Here is a 19,486-nt window from a genome sequence, read left to right on the forward strand (position 1 = left end):
TGAAAATAAGAAATCAAATTGTACAAATATTATTTTTCAAATGTTAATTATCGTAATTATTTATTTAAATTTGTGAAACAAGAATATTAAATTTTAAATGTAAGTTTTCAATGCAATCCACACAATTATATATGCATCCATTAATTCTATAATTAAAGTAGTGTATCGTTGTCATGGAAACGAAATTCACGCTCGGAGCGAATAGGTGGTAATGGTTTGAATTACATCTTTTAGATGTACGTATCAGATAGTTAAAAGTCGTAAGATTAACAAAGTATTTTCTAAATACTATATTATTTAGTTTACTCTAAATCTACATTATTTAGTGTACTCGTTGGATTTAAAGTGAATTATTGTTGTAAAATTTATTTGGCAATTAAAATAGTTTTATATTAATTAACCGATTCTTTTTTTGCCAAATTGAACCAAGGTGTATACAATTCATGTTCATTTACAGAATGGTATTTAGGTCAGAAAATGTATCCAGGCTTCAAACTGCTTTCTCCTACATCAATTCTCAAATTTTCTTTTGCTTGCTACGGCTTTGAGACATATCGAATTTATTATTTTAACTATTATAATGGCTTAAATCATTGAAATTAGCTAGTGAAAACTGTAACCAATGCCAAAAAAAAACTACAATTTCGAAGTGCCATTCATTTTCAAAAATTATAGTTTTCTCGCAAGTTCAAGAAAAGTGTTTTTCAAATTTTCATCAACGAATAAAATATGGTAAAGTGGTACCCAAGTTTCGAACGATTTTCAAGCTATAAACTAGCAGTGAAACCTTTAAAAACGTAGCAATTTTCCAGAAAATCCAAATTTTACACTCTAAATTAAGTTATTGACAAAAGTTTATAATGTTAAGAGTAATATCCAAATTTTGAGCTAAGAGAGCTGCTAGAACAGCTTTTTGCCATATTTAACATTTTCTAAAAATAAATTACTTATGATTTTTGTTTTGCGTTACGATTTTCTGGAAATTTTGTTTTTTTCAAAAGGCTGCAGTACCAGTTTGTATCCCGAAAATAGTTCGAAATTTTAATGGCACACTTTTCTTGAATTTTCGGTAAAACTAAACACTTTGGAAAATGTGAATATTGCAAATGATAGTTCGAAATAAGCTCGAGTAGGACTCGTAGTTTTTTTTTCTTTTTTGGTATCGGCATTGGGTACGGTTTTTTCTAGCTAAGTTCAATGTTCAAGCTTTTCCTTTAAGTTTTGAAACACCTTAAAATTAGCTCGAAATTATGGAATATTTCATTAATAGGGTATTCCACTATATTTAAAAAAAAGTACTTCAAAATGTTGATTTTGCTAATAAAAAGCCACCAAAAATTTATTTCGGAAAAATACACACGCTTTCTTGCCAAAAACTTAAATTAAATTTCAAACCTATTTTAAACTGTCAAAAACACGGGCATCCAATTTTGTGACGTAATATCGGTATCATTATAGGAACACAGACAAGTTTGACTGATTTATTCATAGACAACTGATTATAATAAATATAAAAACGTATTATCAATGGATATATTATACCCAGCTGCCTACACTGAACTAACTGATGGTCTATACGACATCACATAAGGGCTTACCCTCGTTTTAGGTCACGTGATATACAGTTTAAAAATTACGATTTTTAATTTTAATATTATAAAAGAAAAATGTGCTTTTATGACTCGAAATCAGAATATTTAATTATATTTTACATAAATTTTAACTTTTTTCAAATTTCATAAGTTATTTTTCACAAGTGAGAGTACCCTATTATATTCATCAATTCACTGAATATACAGTTTAACTACAATTTAAATACATTTTCACTAAAATAATATTTTAATATAAATAATATTTAAAAATTTAATTTTTTGTATTTCATGTAAAGAAATTAACGGATATTTTACATATATAAAATTAAAAGCATAAAAAAATCCTAACTGATAAACTCTTGAAATAACTTTTAATTACTTTTTCTTTTATTTATAAACTCACGCTTTAACGATCATAAAAGGTTAAAGCGTTGTTATATAATTTTTGTAGCCATGTTGTGGTGCGGTATAGAATTTACATGTGTTTTATAAATTATTATATTTTATGGTTTACGTTAATATTTTGAGATTTACAAAAAAAAAGTTATAATAACCCTTTTACTTCCTTGTACGTAAAAAAGTATTATAATCGCGAAAAAGATCTTCCTGAATTTCCTCAGGCTTCCGAGAAATAATAATAATCGTTATTAAAACTAAACAGTTTTATCATTGTTATCAATCAGACATTTAAGTGTGCGTGCTTCATCAACTTCAAATACATGTTTGAAGCAAGAAACGTTCCAGTATTTTTCATAGTTTTATAGAAAAAACCTTGAGAAAACCACAAACTAAAAAATAATATTCTTTTTAATTATATCCAAATCATTTTTGAATTTTATAAACGTACAAGGATGTCATGACAGTCATGTGGTGTCTAATTTTTATAGTGAAAATGTTCATTTTAGTATTCTACAAACCCATCACATATATCTAATGGTACGATACTATCAATGTTGCGTCAAACATTTTTTACTATTTCGGCAATTTGTTGGTAGGAAAAATTTCATATAAAGACTACTCAGATCAAATGAATAAAATCAATAATTAAAAAATAAAAAGCCTGACTGCGTTGTATATATTCTGAAAAGAAACAACCAAGTCCAGTAGTTTCCACAGCGGCTTAAACAGTCGGGGCCCATTATTGGAAAAATTTGAGTCGGTCTAGATTTTAATGGGCCTCAGCTGCTAAAGTCGCTTTGCAAACTACTGGAATTGTGTATTTTTTTAATTACTTATTTTATTTTAGACTTTTTAGTGTCCCAACACTAAAAAAAGTGTCCCAACAGTGTCACTCTCGCAATTAAGACAAATCTAACGACACCCTTCAAGCTGAAATTTATCAAGCCGTTTAGGCACTACAGAGCGTTCCAAATAATATGCATACATGCATAAAATATTTTTTTTATATTAGTTTTTATAAATATTCAGTTATACTCACTTCTTTTCCTAATTATTTTCCCAGTTTTGCAGATTTCTGATTTAAGATAAACTTGAATAAGTCTTCGAACATCCTGTAATTTCACTTCAATCTACGATTAAATTGTATGCAAATCACATATACTGTTTATTGTATAATAAACAATTTTACATTTATTGCATTTGAAATAATCACAAGTGCAATAAAGTTTGTACATAGTTTAAGTCGAATGCTTGAATTTTATTTGAATCTATTTATGCTATGCTCAATTTTCTGGACAGAATTATATTTGAATTAAAAATTAAACAATGAATATATCTTATAACATTTGGTAAATTGTATTTTAAATTGTTTCAGTTTACATTTATAATTCCAATTCGACCGAATGTTTCAAGTATATCCCGTAAAAACATCAAAAAAGTGCGACTGTACTTTTCATCACTTTTATAAAATTCAAAATTGAAAAACAAAATCAGATATAGGTTCAAAAATTGAAGATTTTACTTTAAAAAAATAAGATTAGTAAAATAAGATTGATTACATTAATCAATTTAAAATCGTAAATCGTAATCGGGCAAAAGATACGCTGCCCAGTTGGTAAAGCCATAAATTCAAGAGACCCCGGTTCAATTTTGGATCCGGTACATGTATTTTTTTTTTTTTCAATTATATTTATCAGTTTCGGACCCACGCATATAAACATGATGGGCATGCTCATAACCCAAATAGACTTATGATTTAATAAAAAAAAACATTAATCGCTTTAAATAGTTAGTCTATTGTTCCTAAATTCATACTAAACCCCCATCTGATAATTTTTGGGAGAATATTTTGTTGTTGTTTAGAAGTTAGTTTAAAAAACCATTTATAGATTCCAAAAATCGAAACAAAAATCCTAGCAAAATCGGTAGAAGAGTACTTTAGAAAATCAATTTGCATACACCTATATTAGATTCCGTTATCAATGAATATCGATCTTCAGGCAGTAAAAAAAGTGGTTCAGATGTACCGGCGATTCATTAATGAAGTGATGATTATAAATGAATACCGACTCTGGATGGCCAAATGGAAAAAGAATGGGAAAATAATTCCGCCATACTAAAAAATCTTGGTTGCGTGCCTCAATGGGGCAGGAAAGATTATTCGGGCTTGCTTTCCTAAACATCTAAAAATCTATGATATAAGCTTGAATTTGTTATTTAAGTAAGAACCTAAATTTAAAAGTTGTAAAAATTTCATCAAAATTGGTTCAGTAGTTGAGAGTCTAAATGTGACACTGTGATGTGTAAACAATGGCATATCATTTTATAAGGTTATGAATTTACAAATACACTGTACCAAATCTTGGGCAGAACGTCATTTATTTTGTAAGCATCTCCTTTACTTAAGAGTAAGACAAAAGGTTGTTTGCCTCTATACTTGACACCATTATATCATAAACATTAATAAAAATCGAAAATCGATTTTGATGTTTAAATTTGTTTACCAAATTTAGTAAACAAACAAAAAATAATAAATAAATAAAGAAATAAATAAAGAAATAAAGTTATAAATAAGTTGACTATCATATGCAAATAAAAATTCGTTACGTTGAAAAATTGCCCTGCAATAATCCTGGTATGTATTGCTTAGTTGGTAAAGGCGCTTGGCATGAATCAGAGAAGCCTTGGTTCGATTCTGGGTATACCTGTATTTTTTTCAATTACTTACTTATAGATATATCAAAAAAGGAACAATCCGTTTCCGATTCTAGACAATCCGTTTCAAATATTTATGTTTTCCGTAATAGAAAAACTTTTGTTGAACATTTATTTTTTTGTTGAATTAACAGACATATTCTATACGACTGATCGTGAAATTCGTCTAAAATTAATTTTGTTTTATTATTGGAGTAATTTACATTACAAAAAAAAATTCCCTTTCGATGTTGTCTTTCATTTGAATCTTCTTTGAATAATGATAATACATATTCATTCGAACAACAACGTGAAGAAAAAAACTAGGCCACAAAAAATTGATAATAGTAATTGTAATTCTAAACTTTTCAAAAAAAAAAACAAAAATATCACTATAAAATAAAAAAAAGTTTCAATAATGCGTCCTTGGGCGAAGAGTATTATTTTTATATACGTTAAAGGAACACATTTACGAAAAAAATATTTGATCATAAGTTTTTTTATGCGTGTAGTTTCTTTTTTTATAAAATTTATTCAAAATATAAAAAAAATATTTTTGAATAAGTGGTATAAGCGAGACTTCTTTCACAAAAGAAAGTTTGTCTGTCTCGTTTAAATCGGTTTTATATAAAAAGGAGAGAATTTAAGGCTGTTGTCTTGTTACAATATTGTCAAAAAGTTTTGGATTATGTGCGCGGATAGAGTATGTAAGCTTACAGTAAAATAAGGTATAATTCTTAATCTTACAACTATTTCTCATACAATATATTGTGTAAGGTCAATTATTTAAAAGTTTGCTGCTATAGTTATTTCTCTTACAACCACAATATTCTTACTATAGTGGCGTCAACAATAAAATGGTTTAATTTTGCAGTATTATATTTCAGCAAAGTGCCACAGTTTTTGTTTTTATTTTTTTTAAACTTTTTAACAGATACAAATACATAACCAGTTAGTTTTTTGAAAATATCTGACAGTTTTTTTTTTCTAGAATTACTGAACTCGTTAAAAAACAGCCTATCGTATGCTCTGCGTGTTAATGATCCGAGCTTTAATTAAGTTTTTCTCCGATTAGAGACTATCAATCAACTTTAATAGTTTAATATCTTAACTTTTGATGGCAAAAGTATTATAATATCCTTAATAAGTATAAACAATTTAGAATTTTCTGATACTTGGCCTTAAAATATAAACGTTGGATGTATGAACATAGTTTTCTTATAAATGAAATAATTCCATAGTGAGGTTTAACATTTATCAATATTTCAGAAAAAGTAGATTTGTATAATTCTACCCAAAAAGAAACTTTCTTTAAGCAATAAGGCTCTAAGCCATCAATTTCATTAATTGCAATACTAAAGATCTATTAGATCATAGAAAATAAGCCTAATTTCACACTTTATTTTATTCATCAAAATTTAAATAATAAAAAAAGAATTTTTAAATATTCACAAAAAAAGTATTTTCTTTATTTTCTTTTCGAATTACACACGTCTTCGTTCATAAAGACATTCATTATTTTACTTAAACATTATACAGGATGAGTTACAAATACCTGAACATTACAAACTAGCCGCTTCATGAACCTGCAAGCTTTCAACCAAGAGGCTGGGATTCAATTCCCGGTATCAGAATCAAATACATATAATGAAGAATACTTTGATAGAAAATGAAAACAACTTGATTGGTATTTAAGTCCACTTTCTGATGGTAATTGGTTGTAAGTGAAATCAACGTTCAAAATATTCGAAATGGTAACCGTGGATCTAATTGATCTTGTATAAGATCAATAAGAAATAAGAATCGCCAGGTCGTTACAAATCCTTCCTTTTAATAATGAGGCTTAACAACACCCTTACCGTTGTTGTCAGCGGTGTCAGATATAGTATAATAAAAATTTATTATCGCATAATATCTCCACAGCACACTTTCTTGCCTCAACTTGGATCATTTTTCATGCAGGCAATCATTTTTTTGGCTTAAAACTCAATTTGGCTTAGGTTTGACCACTATAACATGGACCAAGTAAGTGTCTGAATTTTGAAACAACAAAAATTTTTACCCTGTCTTGGAGTCATTCGGAATCTCGGTAGGTAATCATGGCGGTTATTCTTTACAAATGTGAATACCATCATTTTTTATGGTTTTCATCAACATAACTCTCGATAATAAGCTTAAATAATCTATATCTCCAAATAAATAGTTTTTCCACGTGAAAAATTTAGAATGAATTTTCGAGGAATAAATTATTTTCCGGATCAACAATTGCCTGTCTAAACTTAATTATTTGTTTGTATTTTAGACAATATTTCCAGAAACAAACTATATTGGAAAATGGGTTAGAAACTGATTTTTACAGGATGTTTTACTCAACAACCGGAGCAGAGTTTCTGTCGAGTATGAAATCCATATCTGACGTGAATAACTGTATATTAACCAATTCAAAACAAATGAACAGCTTGTATAATATTATATAAAATTTTGTAACAAAAATATTATAAAAGGGTAACTAAGAAAAAGTAGCGACAGCAACTCTTATGAATGTTTGAATAGTACACGTAACATTTTACCATAATAATAATATGAAAGCAACCAATAAAAATTTTAGAGGATAGGGTTAAAGACGGTGGTGGGGGCAGATTCAGGTAGGTAGATAAATGTATGTGCTGTTTATGTAGATAGATCTATAATCACATTTATGTGTATACGTATTATATAAAGAATAGATCAGATCATCACGTAATATACATTGTTCATGATGAGAGCGATGATAACACATTCAAATTCTTAACACCATTGCCACCCACACCTATTAGGGAATTTCTTTGTCATGGAAGATGAGCTATTGGTTTCAAATTTCCATCGAGTCTATCCATTTGTTAGCATCAACAGCGTTATTTTCTCTACAAATTGCTTTGAAAACTGTATCGTTTCTTTTTCTAAACCCTTCTAACCAAGCATTGCTGCTACAAAAATGATGAATACCGAGCCTTCGCGCGAAATCTTGTGCCTTTTGATAAGTTGATAAACGTACACGTTTTAGCTTTCCTTGTCCTTCAGAACATTGTGCTTGAATTTCATATTTATTATATGAAAGTATGATAGTAAAGCAAAACTAAAATATTGTCCATTCCATCTCAGTTCTCAGTTACAGAGGTTAATGCATATAAAATTCACTCGCTATCTCAGATATAGAGGTGACTACGACAATAAAGTCATAAGAACGAATCCCAGATATAGAAGTTTGTTTCGTCTCACTAACAGAGATAATTCAGTGCCGAAGTGTAGAGATCTCAGCATGAGTTCCATTTATGGAGATTTCTCACTAATCCAGGTCTCACTTATCCAAGTTCCACAGTATTAATAATAAAACACCAACAACTTTGAGTAGACTGTGTTCCAAGCAAAACGAACTCCGATGCCGAAGACCAAGTTCAGCCTTTTGAGCGTCAAGAAGGATAGAGATAACATTGTGTGATAATAGTTATTCATAAAGTTAGAATTGTTCAGCGAAGCAATGGTTAACTACTTCTAATAAATTTTAATAAATAATAAACATAGCAGATAAGCTCTAACTATTCTTCACTTATTTTAAGACAAGAGAATGATAATTTTATTTTTAATTATTCTTGTAAGAGAGTTTTCTAAGTTTACGCAGCTCTTTTATGACCAATTTTCATAACTTTGTGTAACGTTTCATGTCTCTACCTATTGATCATAATACACAAGCACACCAGTTGTTACTCATTTACCACTTTTCTTATATCCATTATACTATCATCCACCCATGAGTTCGTTTTCACTTTTACATTGAATAACATCAGTAACAGCTTTCAAGTAGCTTGTAATCGATGACGATGAATGGTTGATGGAGCAAAAAAAACATTGATTGCAGAACAAAATTTATTCATGCCATATAATTTATAGTTTAAATATAAGACTTTGACATCATTTAGAATTTTCTTAACAACTGAATATACTCGAACCTAGGTCAAATATAAATGCATAGTTTTTAATTCCAAAAAAAAACTAGAGTATTTATAAAGACCAGTTTGTTCTTGTACTGTAAAAATTCATAAAATCAATAGGGAATATTCATGTATTTTTTATATTTTTAATTTATTGTTTACACCGTTATAACAAAGTAAAAAATATAAATACTGCTTAAAAATGCTGTATTTAAATGAAAAAATATTTAAAATACATTAAAATTTTGAGATATTTAAACGCAGTTTTTTGGCGCTCTCTGTTGATGACGTATAAGTACGTGATCTGTCAATTGGTGACAGTTCAATGTATAATTTACACTTTTTTAATAATGAATTTACAAGACAGAATTTACACTCGTTATTATTAAGTTTTCTAATAAAAAGCCGTAGAATAGTATAATTTAATGAAATACCATATAAAATGTAAGTAATTAATATCATACAGTATATCAACAAATTTGACAAGCCCGTACTATGATGTCACGTACGTATAAAAATTTGAATTTCCGTTTTAGAAATTTTTAAATGCCCTCATTGAATTTGTGCTTATTAATTAATTTTAAGCAATTAAAAAGATATTATTTACAAAAATAATGGTTTAGTTGAAATGTCCAGTTATTAAAGTTACGGAAGAAAAATATTTAAACCATATTTAAATTTAATGAATATTCCCTATTATAAATCAATATTTCCGTAAATATTATCATTTCAGAAAAAATGATCAGAGAGTAAATTACAACGAAAAATATTATAAAAAAATTTCAAGTTTTGTTTTTCTAGTGATTGATTCCACCCTTTATTCAGAAATCGTGAATGAAAAAATTTCCTCAAAAACACGCACACATATTACGTACTCACAGGCGTCAATCTGAAATTAACTTAATACATATTATCCTGACCATGAAATGTAAAGATAAGCTGAAAATTTCTATTTGAATTTTTATATCGATTACAAGAACTTCACTATTCTGAGAAGTTAATAATCATCCTTTATCTAGAAGTATGTCGCAAGCATTTAATTCTTCATTATATACTCTTTTTCTGAATATAATATTATGTTATTTTATACAATGATATCAAATTTCTATATTATATTAAAAATATACAAAAATTATTATTTATAAGAGATGATGAAGTATAGGTATCTATCTCGATACACTTCGAAAGCATTTTCTAAATAATTAAAATTTTGTACTCTTAGTAATATAATATTGAATAGAATGTCGAGAGTAATTTTTGGTATCTTTATGTTAAATATAATTCGTCGTCATATTATATTTAAACCTTATATCTTGGTTTAAAACATATATTTAAATTATTGACTTGAAATAATTTAATGTAAGTAAAAATTATCTTTTTCATTATCATTATTGACGATTAAATATTGACTTTTTTATCGTTACTTAAACTTTAAATAGTAAATTTGTTTTTAATAATTTGACTGTTGTTGGTTTGCTGGTTAACTCAAACAACTTGAATACACCGATTTTTTATCATTTTCCTTCTAATAGTCAGTTAAAGAGAAAAGTTGCCACTGTCACATTTATGGGAATGGAACGAACAGACAAAATTTAAAAAATAAGGCTACCATTATTTTCTACCAAAATGATCATTTTTCTTTGAAATTTGAATTGAATGAAGAGTGATGCCCCAATGATATTAGAAGATACGGGATAATATTGAAACACTCCACTTTTCTCATAGAATACCAATAGGGCATTTTAATGGATGGGTTTATATAAAATAATAGGTTTATTTTAATTATTCTCATGGAAATACTTTTCTATTTTCATTTTTTTCAATTATTTTTGGTGTTTCCCCAAATGACTTGAAAAAAAAACTAATTATTCTAAATTACACAACACATTATACAAATAAACTTATCACTCAATAGGGGATAATGTCCAATTGGCCATATTACCCATACAAATTTAAAACTAGACTTGACACCATGACAAAATTTGAAAGTGAATTTAATATTGATTAAATAACATAAAAGTTATAAGCAATCAAAGATTGCATTCAAAGGTTGCCCATCTCCTTTTAGCAAAACAAAGTTTTATATTAATCTCTTTGACGATATCGTGCAATGACGGCACTAGTGGGTATCTGCCTCTATGTTCAATTTTAAACGTTCATATCTTGCATACTAGTAAAGATTTTTTAAAACTAACTTCACTTTTCTATTCATGAAGTTAGAATTCATCATCTGAAATGATAAACAAAATTTAGCCCGATCCTGTATTACAATTAGGATGCACATTGACACAGGGTAAAAGGATTTTTGACATTAATTTATTGTACACCTAACAGCAAATAACAAGCAACCGTACGTGAAAAACAAAAGTAGATAGGAAGTTTAGTTGTATGACTCTTAGTTGTCACAAAAATTTTGTTTTTAAATGAAATTCATTATGATGTAACAAAACTAAAAGACAAACCATGTGAATATGACTTACAAGGACCAGCACATTAACCTCCTGATAAGTTTATTCATTTCGATTGTAAGAATTTCTTTCAACGTGTCCGTTATTCCAAACTTGCTAGGTTTTTCAATTTTTGAATATTATAGACCAATGAAGTTCTAGATATACACAAAAAAACAAAGCTATAATTTTTCGTCTACATATCGACTATGTTCACTCTTCACACCTTAATCTTATCAGAAAAATGTTAACTCATGGAACTCAACTAAAACTACAACTTTAGTTGTCATCAATACTTCAAATTTTCTAATATAAACCGAAAAATTTCATACTTTATGCTTGTTTCCCACAAAACTGACGTTTGCTGGTACACTCCAAATAGATTGCTTTAGTCAGAAAATGAAATTGATCGAATGGTTTATTCGGGAATTATCGTATAAAATACATACATACATATGCATTTGCATGAATGATATTTTAGGATTGTAATTTTTTCCTGGTGAAAGAAATAACTTTCTATAAGAAAGTTGATGAGAGAAAGGCAAGAGACACATAGACACACCATAACAACATAACAACATTCACTTTATAATTTAATTAAGTATTATGTTAATCACAAAGAACCGACCCTATTGAAAATGAAATACCAACCCCATTCTACATTTTGATGATATAGAAGAATATTATATTATTCGTGAAATTTCATACACACTGAATGAAAATTGACTATAGAAAGGGGAAAAAGGAGATAGGGGTATCTGTGTGTTTGTGTGTTAGTTAGGTATATGATTTCAAGATAAAACATTATACAATTATGTAATATACTAATTACAATTTAATTATCTTTTTTTTTAACATTAAATACATGAATATTTTTTCCTTTATAGTACAAGAGACTGTATAAGGTACGGAAGCCTGATTAGCTCACTGTCAATTTATGAGAAAGTGGTGCTCCACTAGCTTATTTTTTAAATGTGTACTACCCACAAGTATAAAACCAACTTTTAACAAGTGCACTTGTGACTTTTGGCATTGTGGAAACGAACCTCTTTGAAGGTGTCGGTATTTTATTAACAAATGTTTATATTTTTTCCCATAAAAGAATGTTTTGGGCAAGTGTCTCAGAATTTTTAATATATTAATATCCATGTTGCCATGTAAAGGTATTATTGGCCTCCCAATGGTGGCGAAGTCGGTGAATCGAAATTTATTTATATGTAAATCATTTATATTTATAATAAAAGGGAATAAATTCAACATTTTTAACAATAAAAGTAACCGAACCCATACACCTGTTAATAAGTATTACTAGTAGTAAATTTTTTTTCGTGTACTGTTTCGCCTACAAAAATATCTAAATATAAAGAGGAGATTAGTTTTTTATCGAAAAGTTGATCTCGATTAAGCTAGTATACTCTAGATTAGGTTAACCTGGTATGCTCTAATATTAATAAAATTTTACCCCCTTAAGTCTAATAAAACTGAATCTATAAAAGTCAATATCACGTCTTTAAAAGACAAAATTATTCAACTAGAAAGATGGAAATGGATTCGTCTGTCTTCAAAGACAGATGAATCTTTCATTTCTCAGTAACCAAACTATAATACTTACCTTAGAACACTAGGCCACTTAGCTCAATATCATGAATATTTACTGCACATTAAATACAAATCTAACATCTCATCAATGGTTAATATGTCCTAAAATACCTATATTTCTGTTGCACACAATACATTATACACCAAAATAACGAACCGATAAACAAAACATAAGACATTGACGATGTCTATGTCCATAAAAAGAACAGTTATGTTATGTTTTATACCAGTAACTGTTAATAGACAATTTTCTAGACGATATAGTTATAGTTCCTTCTTCCTATCCCAGAATGTACGAACCCAACTTCTTTCCTGTTTTAGTCGAGTAGTATTGCTTAGCTCTTAAAAGAAGATGACGATGATGATGTTGATGATCAAAAACATAATATGGTATGGTGGAGGATACTTGGTTAAGTATTATCGGAGTAGGTACCAACAACCACCAATGCCGTTCAGAGCTGATGTTGTATACCATTTTATGCTTATACCTTATATTAGTTATTTATTTCAAATATGGTGTCATCTAAACAAAATATACGATATGTGCTAAAAACGAAAATTACATTTCTGTTTTAATGGGTCTATTACGTTATTACCTAATACGATGTTCTAGGTATCTTTATCTACATCACCCACTATCACCACCAAGTATAGGTGTGTTGTAATAATAATAATACTTTTATGCTTACAAGGTGTTACTGGTGATGTGATTCTAAGATGTCGCAATTTTAAAAGGAAGACATAAAACTCCAACCAAAAAAAGTTAGGAAAACTTCTTAACTTAAAATATGTAGGTACTCTAATGGCAAATCGTGTGCTTCTTACCATATTCCATTTATAGGCTTTTATCCACTAAGAATAAATCGATTGGATAAAAATTTCTAATGATTAATCATGTCATGTAGATAATAAAACACAAAAGTAATTATTACTTTTTGTTTTTGTTTACTTTTAATATAGTATACGATATTTATTTACATCATGGTCTCTCGATTATAATTGATGATTTTTAATATGATACAGCGTTAACTAAATACTGACAAATATCTTGTCTAGTTTTTTAATTTAAAATTAATTATTTAAAATAAATTCTTTAAAATTATCCATCCAATCACGTGACAGCATAAACCAATGAGGTGTACTTTGAAGGTACTACTTCACGCCATATAAAAAGCTATGTAAGCTTACAAACACAAAAACAGGTAAACTTGCAAATACTTGTAAACTTACATATCCAAATATGATTGTGTGTCACGGTTTGATGTCATTCAGGACGCCATGATTCTCTGCACTGTTTTAGAAGTAAATTTGAATTGGTTTTTTAAAATGCCAAATACATAAGGGAAATAGTTTTTTTTTTTAATAATACTTTCTTGGTGTAAATCAGATACGTACAGTGGTGGATTTACACTAGGGGCAATCGGGGCTAGTGCCCAGAGCGGCAAATTTTCTAGGGCGGCAAAATTTGGAAAGTGAGAAAACATTTTCTATACAATATATAATTAACTAATTCTTTTAAATAAACATTTCATCTTTCAAGAAATATAATTTATGCATTATGTATCAAATTAAAATTTTGTATATTATGATATAGCAAATTTAAGTGAAAACTATTAAATAATTTATTTCCAATAAGATATCAAAACTATTAAAATAAAATTTCAGTCATAGGGCGGCATTTTCTTCAGTGCCCCAGGGCGGCAGAATTTTAAATCCGGCCCTGGATACGTAACAACCAATTTTTGAAATTTAAGGTAAAAGCCTATTATCTCAAAACCAATACACCACAGCCTTTGCCAATTTTAAACATAAAATGCTCATTATCATGTTTAAATTATTGCACTTTCAATAACGCCAATTTCATATCGTCACTTTTGCTGATTGTAAAAAAAAAACACCAAGGATAGAAAAAATTATTGAACGAAGACATATATCTACCAAAAACCAGACTTTTACATTAATTTATATTGGTAGGAAACGTATAACTGTACAAGATACATTCACAAAAAGAGACTTTTTAACAACACTTTGATTTTTGAGAATTACGGCCAACAAAAAATTATGTTACCTGTGAAAATATTCAACATTCAATGAGCTCTTTTCCTGGGAGAAGAACGGTGTCATTACTTTAAATAGCTGTATAAATAAGAAATATGCGTAATTTAATTTTTATAGCATAAATTATCGAAAAATAAATTAAAGGTAAATAATGGCCGTGTATACTCTCAATTTTAGTCTAGATACTTGGCTGTTATGGAATTGAAAAATTGTACTCGCTTTTAGCACTAGCGTTTATTTAGTGAACAGTTGTTGCGATTTTCAAGAAAATAATACAAATAAGCTCAATTTTGATATTTGTGTAACCTGAAACACCTTATGAATACACTTTTACAGCATGTTTATATTTATGAGAATTACAAGCTTTACACGTATATCAAATTGTATTCCATGTTATGGGTAATAACTACACGGTTTACAATATTTTTAATGTATATTGAAAATTTTTTGACAGTATTATTTTAATTCTTAAAAAATGTTAATTGCTTATTTTTCCAACAACATACTATCAGATTTTCGAATAAAACAGAAAAGTTTTGTTGCCTGTGCACTTCGACTGAATTTAAAGCTGCTCTCTGTTTGGACTTTGGTTATTGAAACATATAAATACATAAAATGGAATGGTTTTTTTTCTCTTTTTTACCTATCTGGGCCCTTTTTAAGCTAGAAATATAGAGAAAATGTCCATAAAAAAACTGCAGCTTATCGGTTGACGCTTTAGCTATTTTGATACTATATATCGATTTACATGTTAAAGTATCATAGCTTATGTCTATCTCTATCTCTTTACATTATAAATGTGAAAGTAAAGATGTTTGTTTGTTTGTTACGCTTTCACGCAAAAACTAGGGTATGGATTTGAATGAAACTGTACAACAATATAGCTCATACATCAGAATAACACATGAGCTATAATTTACAAAAATATAATAAAACAAAAAAAATTAAAAATTTTAATTTAATCTGGCATTTTACTGCTCCATAATCATAATTTTGAACCATTAATTACAAAGTTCTGTAAAAATTTAAAATAATAAATGTCAAAAATTTCATGGCGATCTTATCTGATATACTCAATGAATGATGACTATTTCACACTTAAAATAATTGAAAACTATGCACATATTTTAGTTGTGTAAAACAATCCTTTCGAATGTTATGGAAGGGGGTTAAGTAAGATCATGGAGGATATGAAGCAGTGGCTCTTACTTTTAAGCTCAGTGAAGCGGGTGGGTATTAAACTAGTATAATATAAATAAAGTCAGAAATATCCGACTAAGACATTTTATGTCTTTTGGACATTCAATGAACCTGTACACGACTGTTCAGAAATTTATTTACATTTTAACAATGGTTAACGAGTAGAAAAAATAATTGTCGAAACTTGTAAGTAAATATTATTGTATTAAATAAAAAACTGGTTCTAACCAGAGAATATTTGAAATATAGGTACGCGTCTAAATAAATAATTTCCACCCAGTTATATATAAATGGATAAACGATATCACGATAGCCGAAGGATCAGCCGATAAGAAACCGGAATAGTTTGCCATTTTCTTCCTTCGTAGCTTGAAAAGGGTCAAGATTAGTTGAGAAGTGGTAAATAAGAAATATCATTCCATTTTGCCTATACTTTTCAATAAACAAAGGGTAGGCAGTAAGCAACTGTAAAGTCACCTAAATGTTTTTAATAAAGCTAATAATTTTCAACCATTTCAGGATGTATTTAGTCGATTTTCAGTAATGGATCTACTAGATGACAGGAAACCAATCTTGACTACATTTTTAAACTTTTTAAATGGTATTTTTTCACTTTTATCCTAAGCTATTCCTTTTCCCCAAGCCTGAATACAACTTTTTAAATGAAAGTTGTAGTACCTCAGTCAAAATTATGACGACCCTCGGCGAGTTTCCCATAAAAAATGATTAAAATTGAAAAAAATGAAAGGCAATAAAAAATCACTAAACAAGAATAATAATAATAAATATTAAGAACATATATAAAAAACGAAATTAATATTAATTTATTTCAAGAATAAATCATCTTCAATTTAAATATTTAAGTTCAAGATATAATACATAAATTAAGTTTACTTTTTTTTTTGTTTCAGACCAAAAAGTGGTTCAATGTTGTTATATAGTCGAAAGAAAGTACGATATCGTCGTGATGGCTATTGCTGGAAGAAAAGAAAAGATGGTAAAACCACCCGTGAAGATCATATGAAATTAAAAGTACAGGGGACAGAAGTAAGTGTTTTTATTCTTTACCTTTACTTATGCTTTTTATTTATTTATTAAGGAGTTTGTATAGATAAAAATTTTTTTTGAAAACTTTATTGTTATTCTAATTTTATTCTATGTTTTCGATATTTGTACTAGATCTTAACTTTTTATTATATTTTTGGAGAAAAAAACTTCAAAGCGTTTGCAACTGGGCAAAAATCCCTTAAGGCGGTTCTTCACTCATTTTTCAAGGGCATCAAATCATTATTTGAATGGTTAAAGTTGCATTTGAATTTTAAGCACCACGTGTTATATGTACTAATATTCTATCTGCCTTGGTTACTTTTATTTTTCGAAAATCCTTCTAATTTTCACAATTTTCATTGTTCAAATTCAGATATAATGGAATACAAAAAAAGTAACCAGGACAGGTAGAATATAACATATCCAAATTTCAAATCCATGGGGTAAAGGGTATAATCGTAGTGCTTGAAATTCAAATGCAACTTTAACCATTCTTTTCTGGAAAATCGCTTTTCTTTATAAATATTTTCTTCCACCAATGAATATTTAACAGGAGTCTTAAAAATATTACAAAGTTTTACGCCAATCAAATAATGATTTCACGCCCTTGAAAAATGAGTAAAGAACCGTCTTAAGGATACTTACTAGTCCGCTTACTGGTCATTGTAAACTCACTAAGCATATGCAAAAAATTAATGATCTCTTCACATTTTGCTATGAACAGGAGGACACCGGAGAGACGTCCTAAATGTATTTAAACTTTAGAACTCCTAGAGCACTTTTGAAGTAACGGAGGTATAATGAATCAAGCTAGTCGCAGAATAAAAATATTCAGTCAAATTTAGTTTTATCTACGGAACCATTAGTATTATGATCAGACTTCTCGATTATAATTTTTTATTATTATTCATTTTCTGTTTTGATTACATACAATTTACAAACCTCAAGTTATGGAAACGAACACAAGTAAAGAATTGAAAACTGAAAAATATTTTAATTATTGTAATCTTTATTATATTTTTTAATGCTGATAAATAATAATCTACAACATAAGTGCCACACACCATCATTTTCTTCTCCTTCGTTTTTTACTTTAGGGATTTATACAATATAAGTACTTGTACCTGAAGACGAACATCAGCATGTCTTAAATTTACATTACACCATAAAACCACATCGTTCTTCATGTATTCTTTTTAATTAAACAAGATTCTTATTATATTTCCTTTACGAATTTTTTTCCTTTTGATATTGTTTTCTGTTTTTGATCGATAATTTGAAACTTATCCTTGTGATACAATCAGACATCTTGTGACACAAAATGAAACATCTTTGTCACGGATTACTCTGGGAGCGTAAATCAGTACGAGCAAACATTGCCATTTTTTCTATACTTTATGAATGATAAAAGTACGAAATTTAAATAATTCATTTTACAGAAAATTATTATGTTCTACCTATAAATCGAATTAATTTTCGTATCGCTGGTTTCTCCAACTAAAAATAGAATGACAACTTCAATTACTCTCGATTTTCCAGTCTCCACCTGGAAATACAATGAATTCACTGCTGTGTTTTATTACATATATGAATAAAAGATATATATTGTTTCAAGCTAACCACATTGAAAATAAATTTAAATTAATTTTCATATAAAAATTTTGATACAAAAGGTACAGAAATTATCAGGATGTAAAATTAAATTTCAAAATGATTTTAATATTTGCAAATTGGGTGTTTTTGAGACATTGCATCTAAAAAACTAACACTCGCAAGGTACTGTTACAAATCAAAATACTTTTCAATCGAAAATGTATTTAATACAAATATCGATGTTCGAGTTCTTAGATTTTAAATAATTAAATACCTACTGAAGGTAAATACAATGTGAGAGTAACGTGTGCCCACGCACAAACGTACATTTTTGGTGCTCTTGTTTTAAATAATTCTTCTCCCTGGACTTTCTAAGCATGGAAATCTTTCTAAACATGTATCCTAACTTAAGGAACATGAAGATAACCATGAAGAATATCTACAAACAAAACCACAAAACTGCGGGTCTAATACAAAGTACTTCGTTTCTGAGCAGCGTAAATTAGTGGTAGTATTGTAATATTTGTTACACACAGTATATTATAATAAACATTTATCAAAACATTTAAATGATTGAATACTCCACCTAATTTTAAAATAATTTAAACGCATGAAATATTTTATCAATTTATTACATGTATTATTATTTGTTGTTTTTAATCACGTATTATTTAGTACGGTGGTTATAACAAGTACTCAAAAATCAACACCAGGATTTGCATCGATATTACAAATAATGAATGATTTGCAGTACCAATTTTCAATGATAATGTAATGTGACAAGCTCCTTTCAATTCTTAATAACCATTTCTTCTACAATTTACATAGGCCTCTGTTTCAGAATGCGTAGAAAACTTTTTAACTGCGTGACTGCTAAGCTTAAAAATAA

General features: G+C 28.3%; 1 protein-coding gene across 1 annotated transcript in view; it reads left to right on the top strand.

The window, feature by feature from the left end:
- The window catches only part of LOC123296144 (calmodulin-binding transcription activator 2), a 68,696-nt gene that overhangs the window by 24,159 nt on the left and 25,051 nt on the right, over positions 1–19,486 (top strand). The window contains exon 3 of the mRNA XM_044877606.1: positions 16,869–17,004. Coding sequence (XP_044733541.1) covers positions 16,869–17,004 — 136 coding nt within the window. The remainder of the gene's footprint in view (positions 1–16,868; positions 17,005–19,486) is intronic.

This window comes from Chrysoperla carnea, chromosome 3, assembly GCF_905475395.1.
Source record: "Chrysoperla carnea chromosome 3, inChrCarn1.1, whole genome shotgun sequence".
Classification (NCBI taxonomy): domain Eukaryota; kingdom Metazoa; phylum Arthropoda; class Insecta; order Neuroptera; family Chrysopidae; genus Chrysoperla; species Chrysoperla carnea.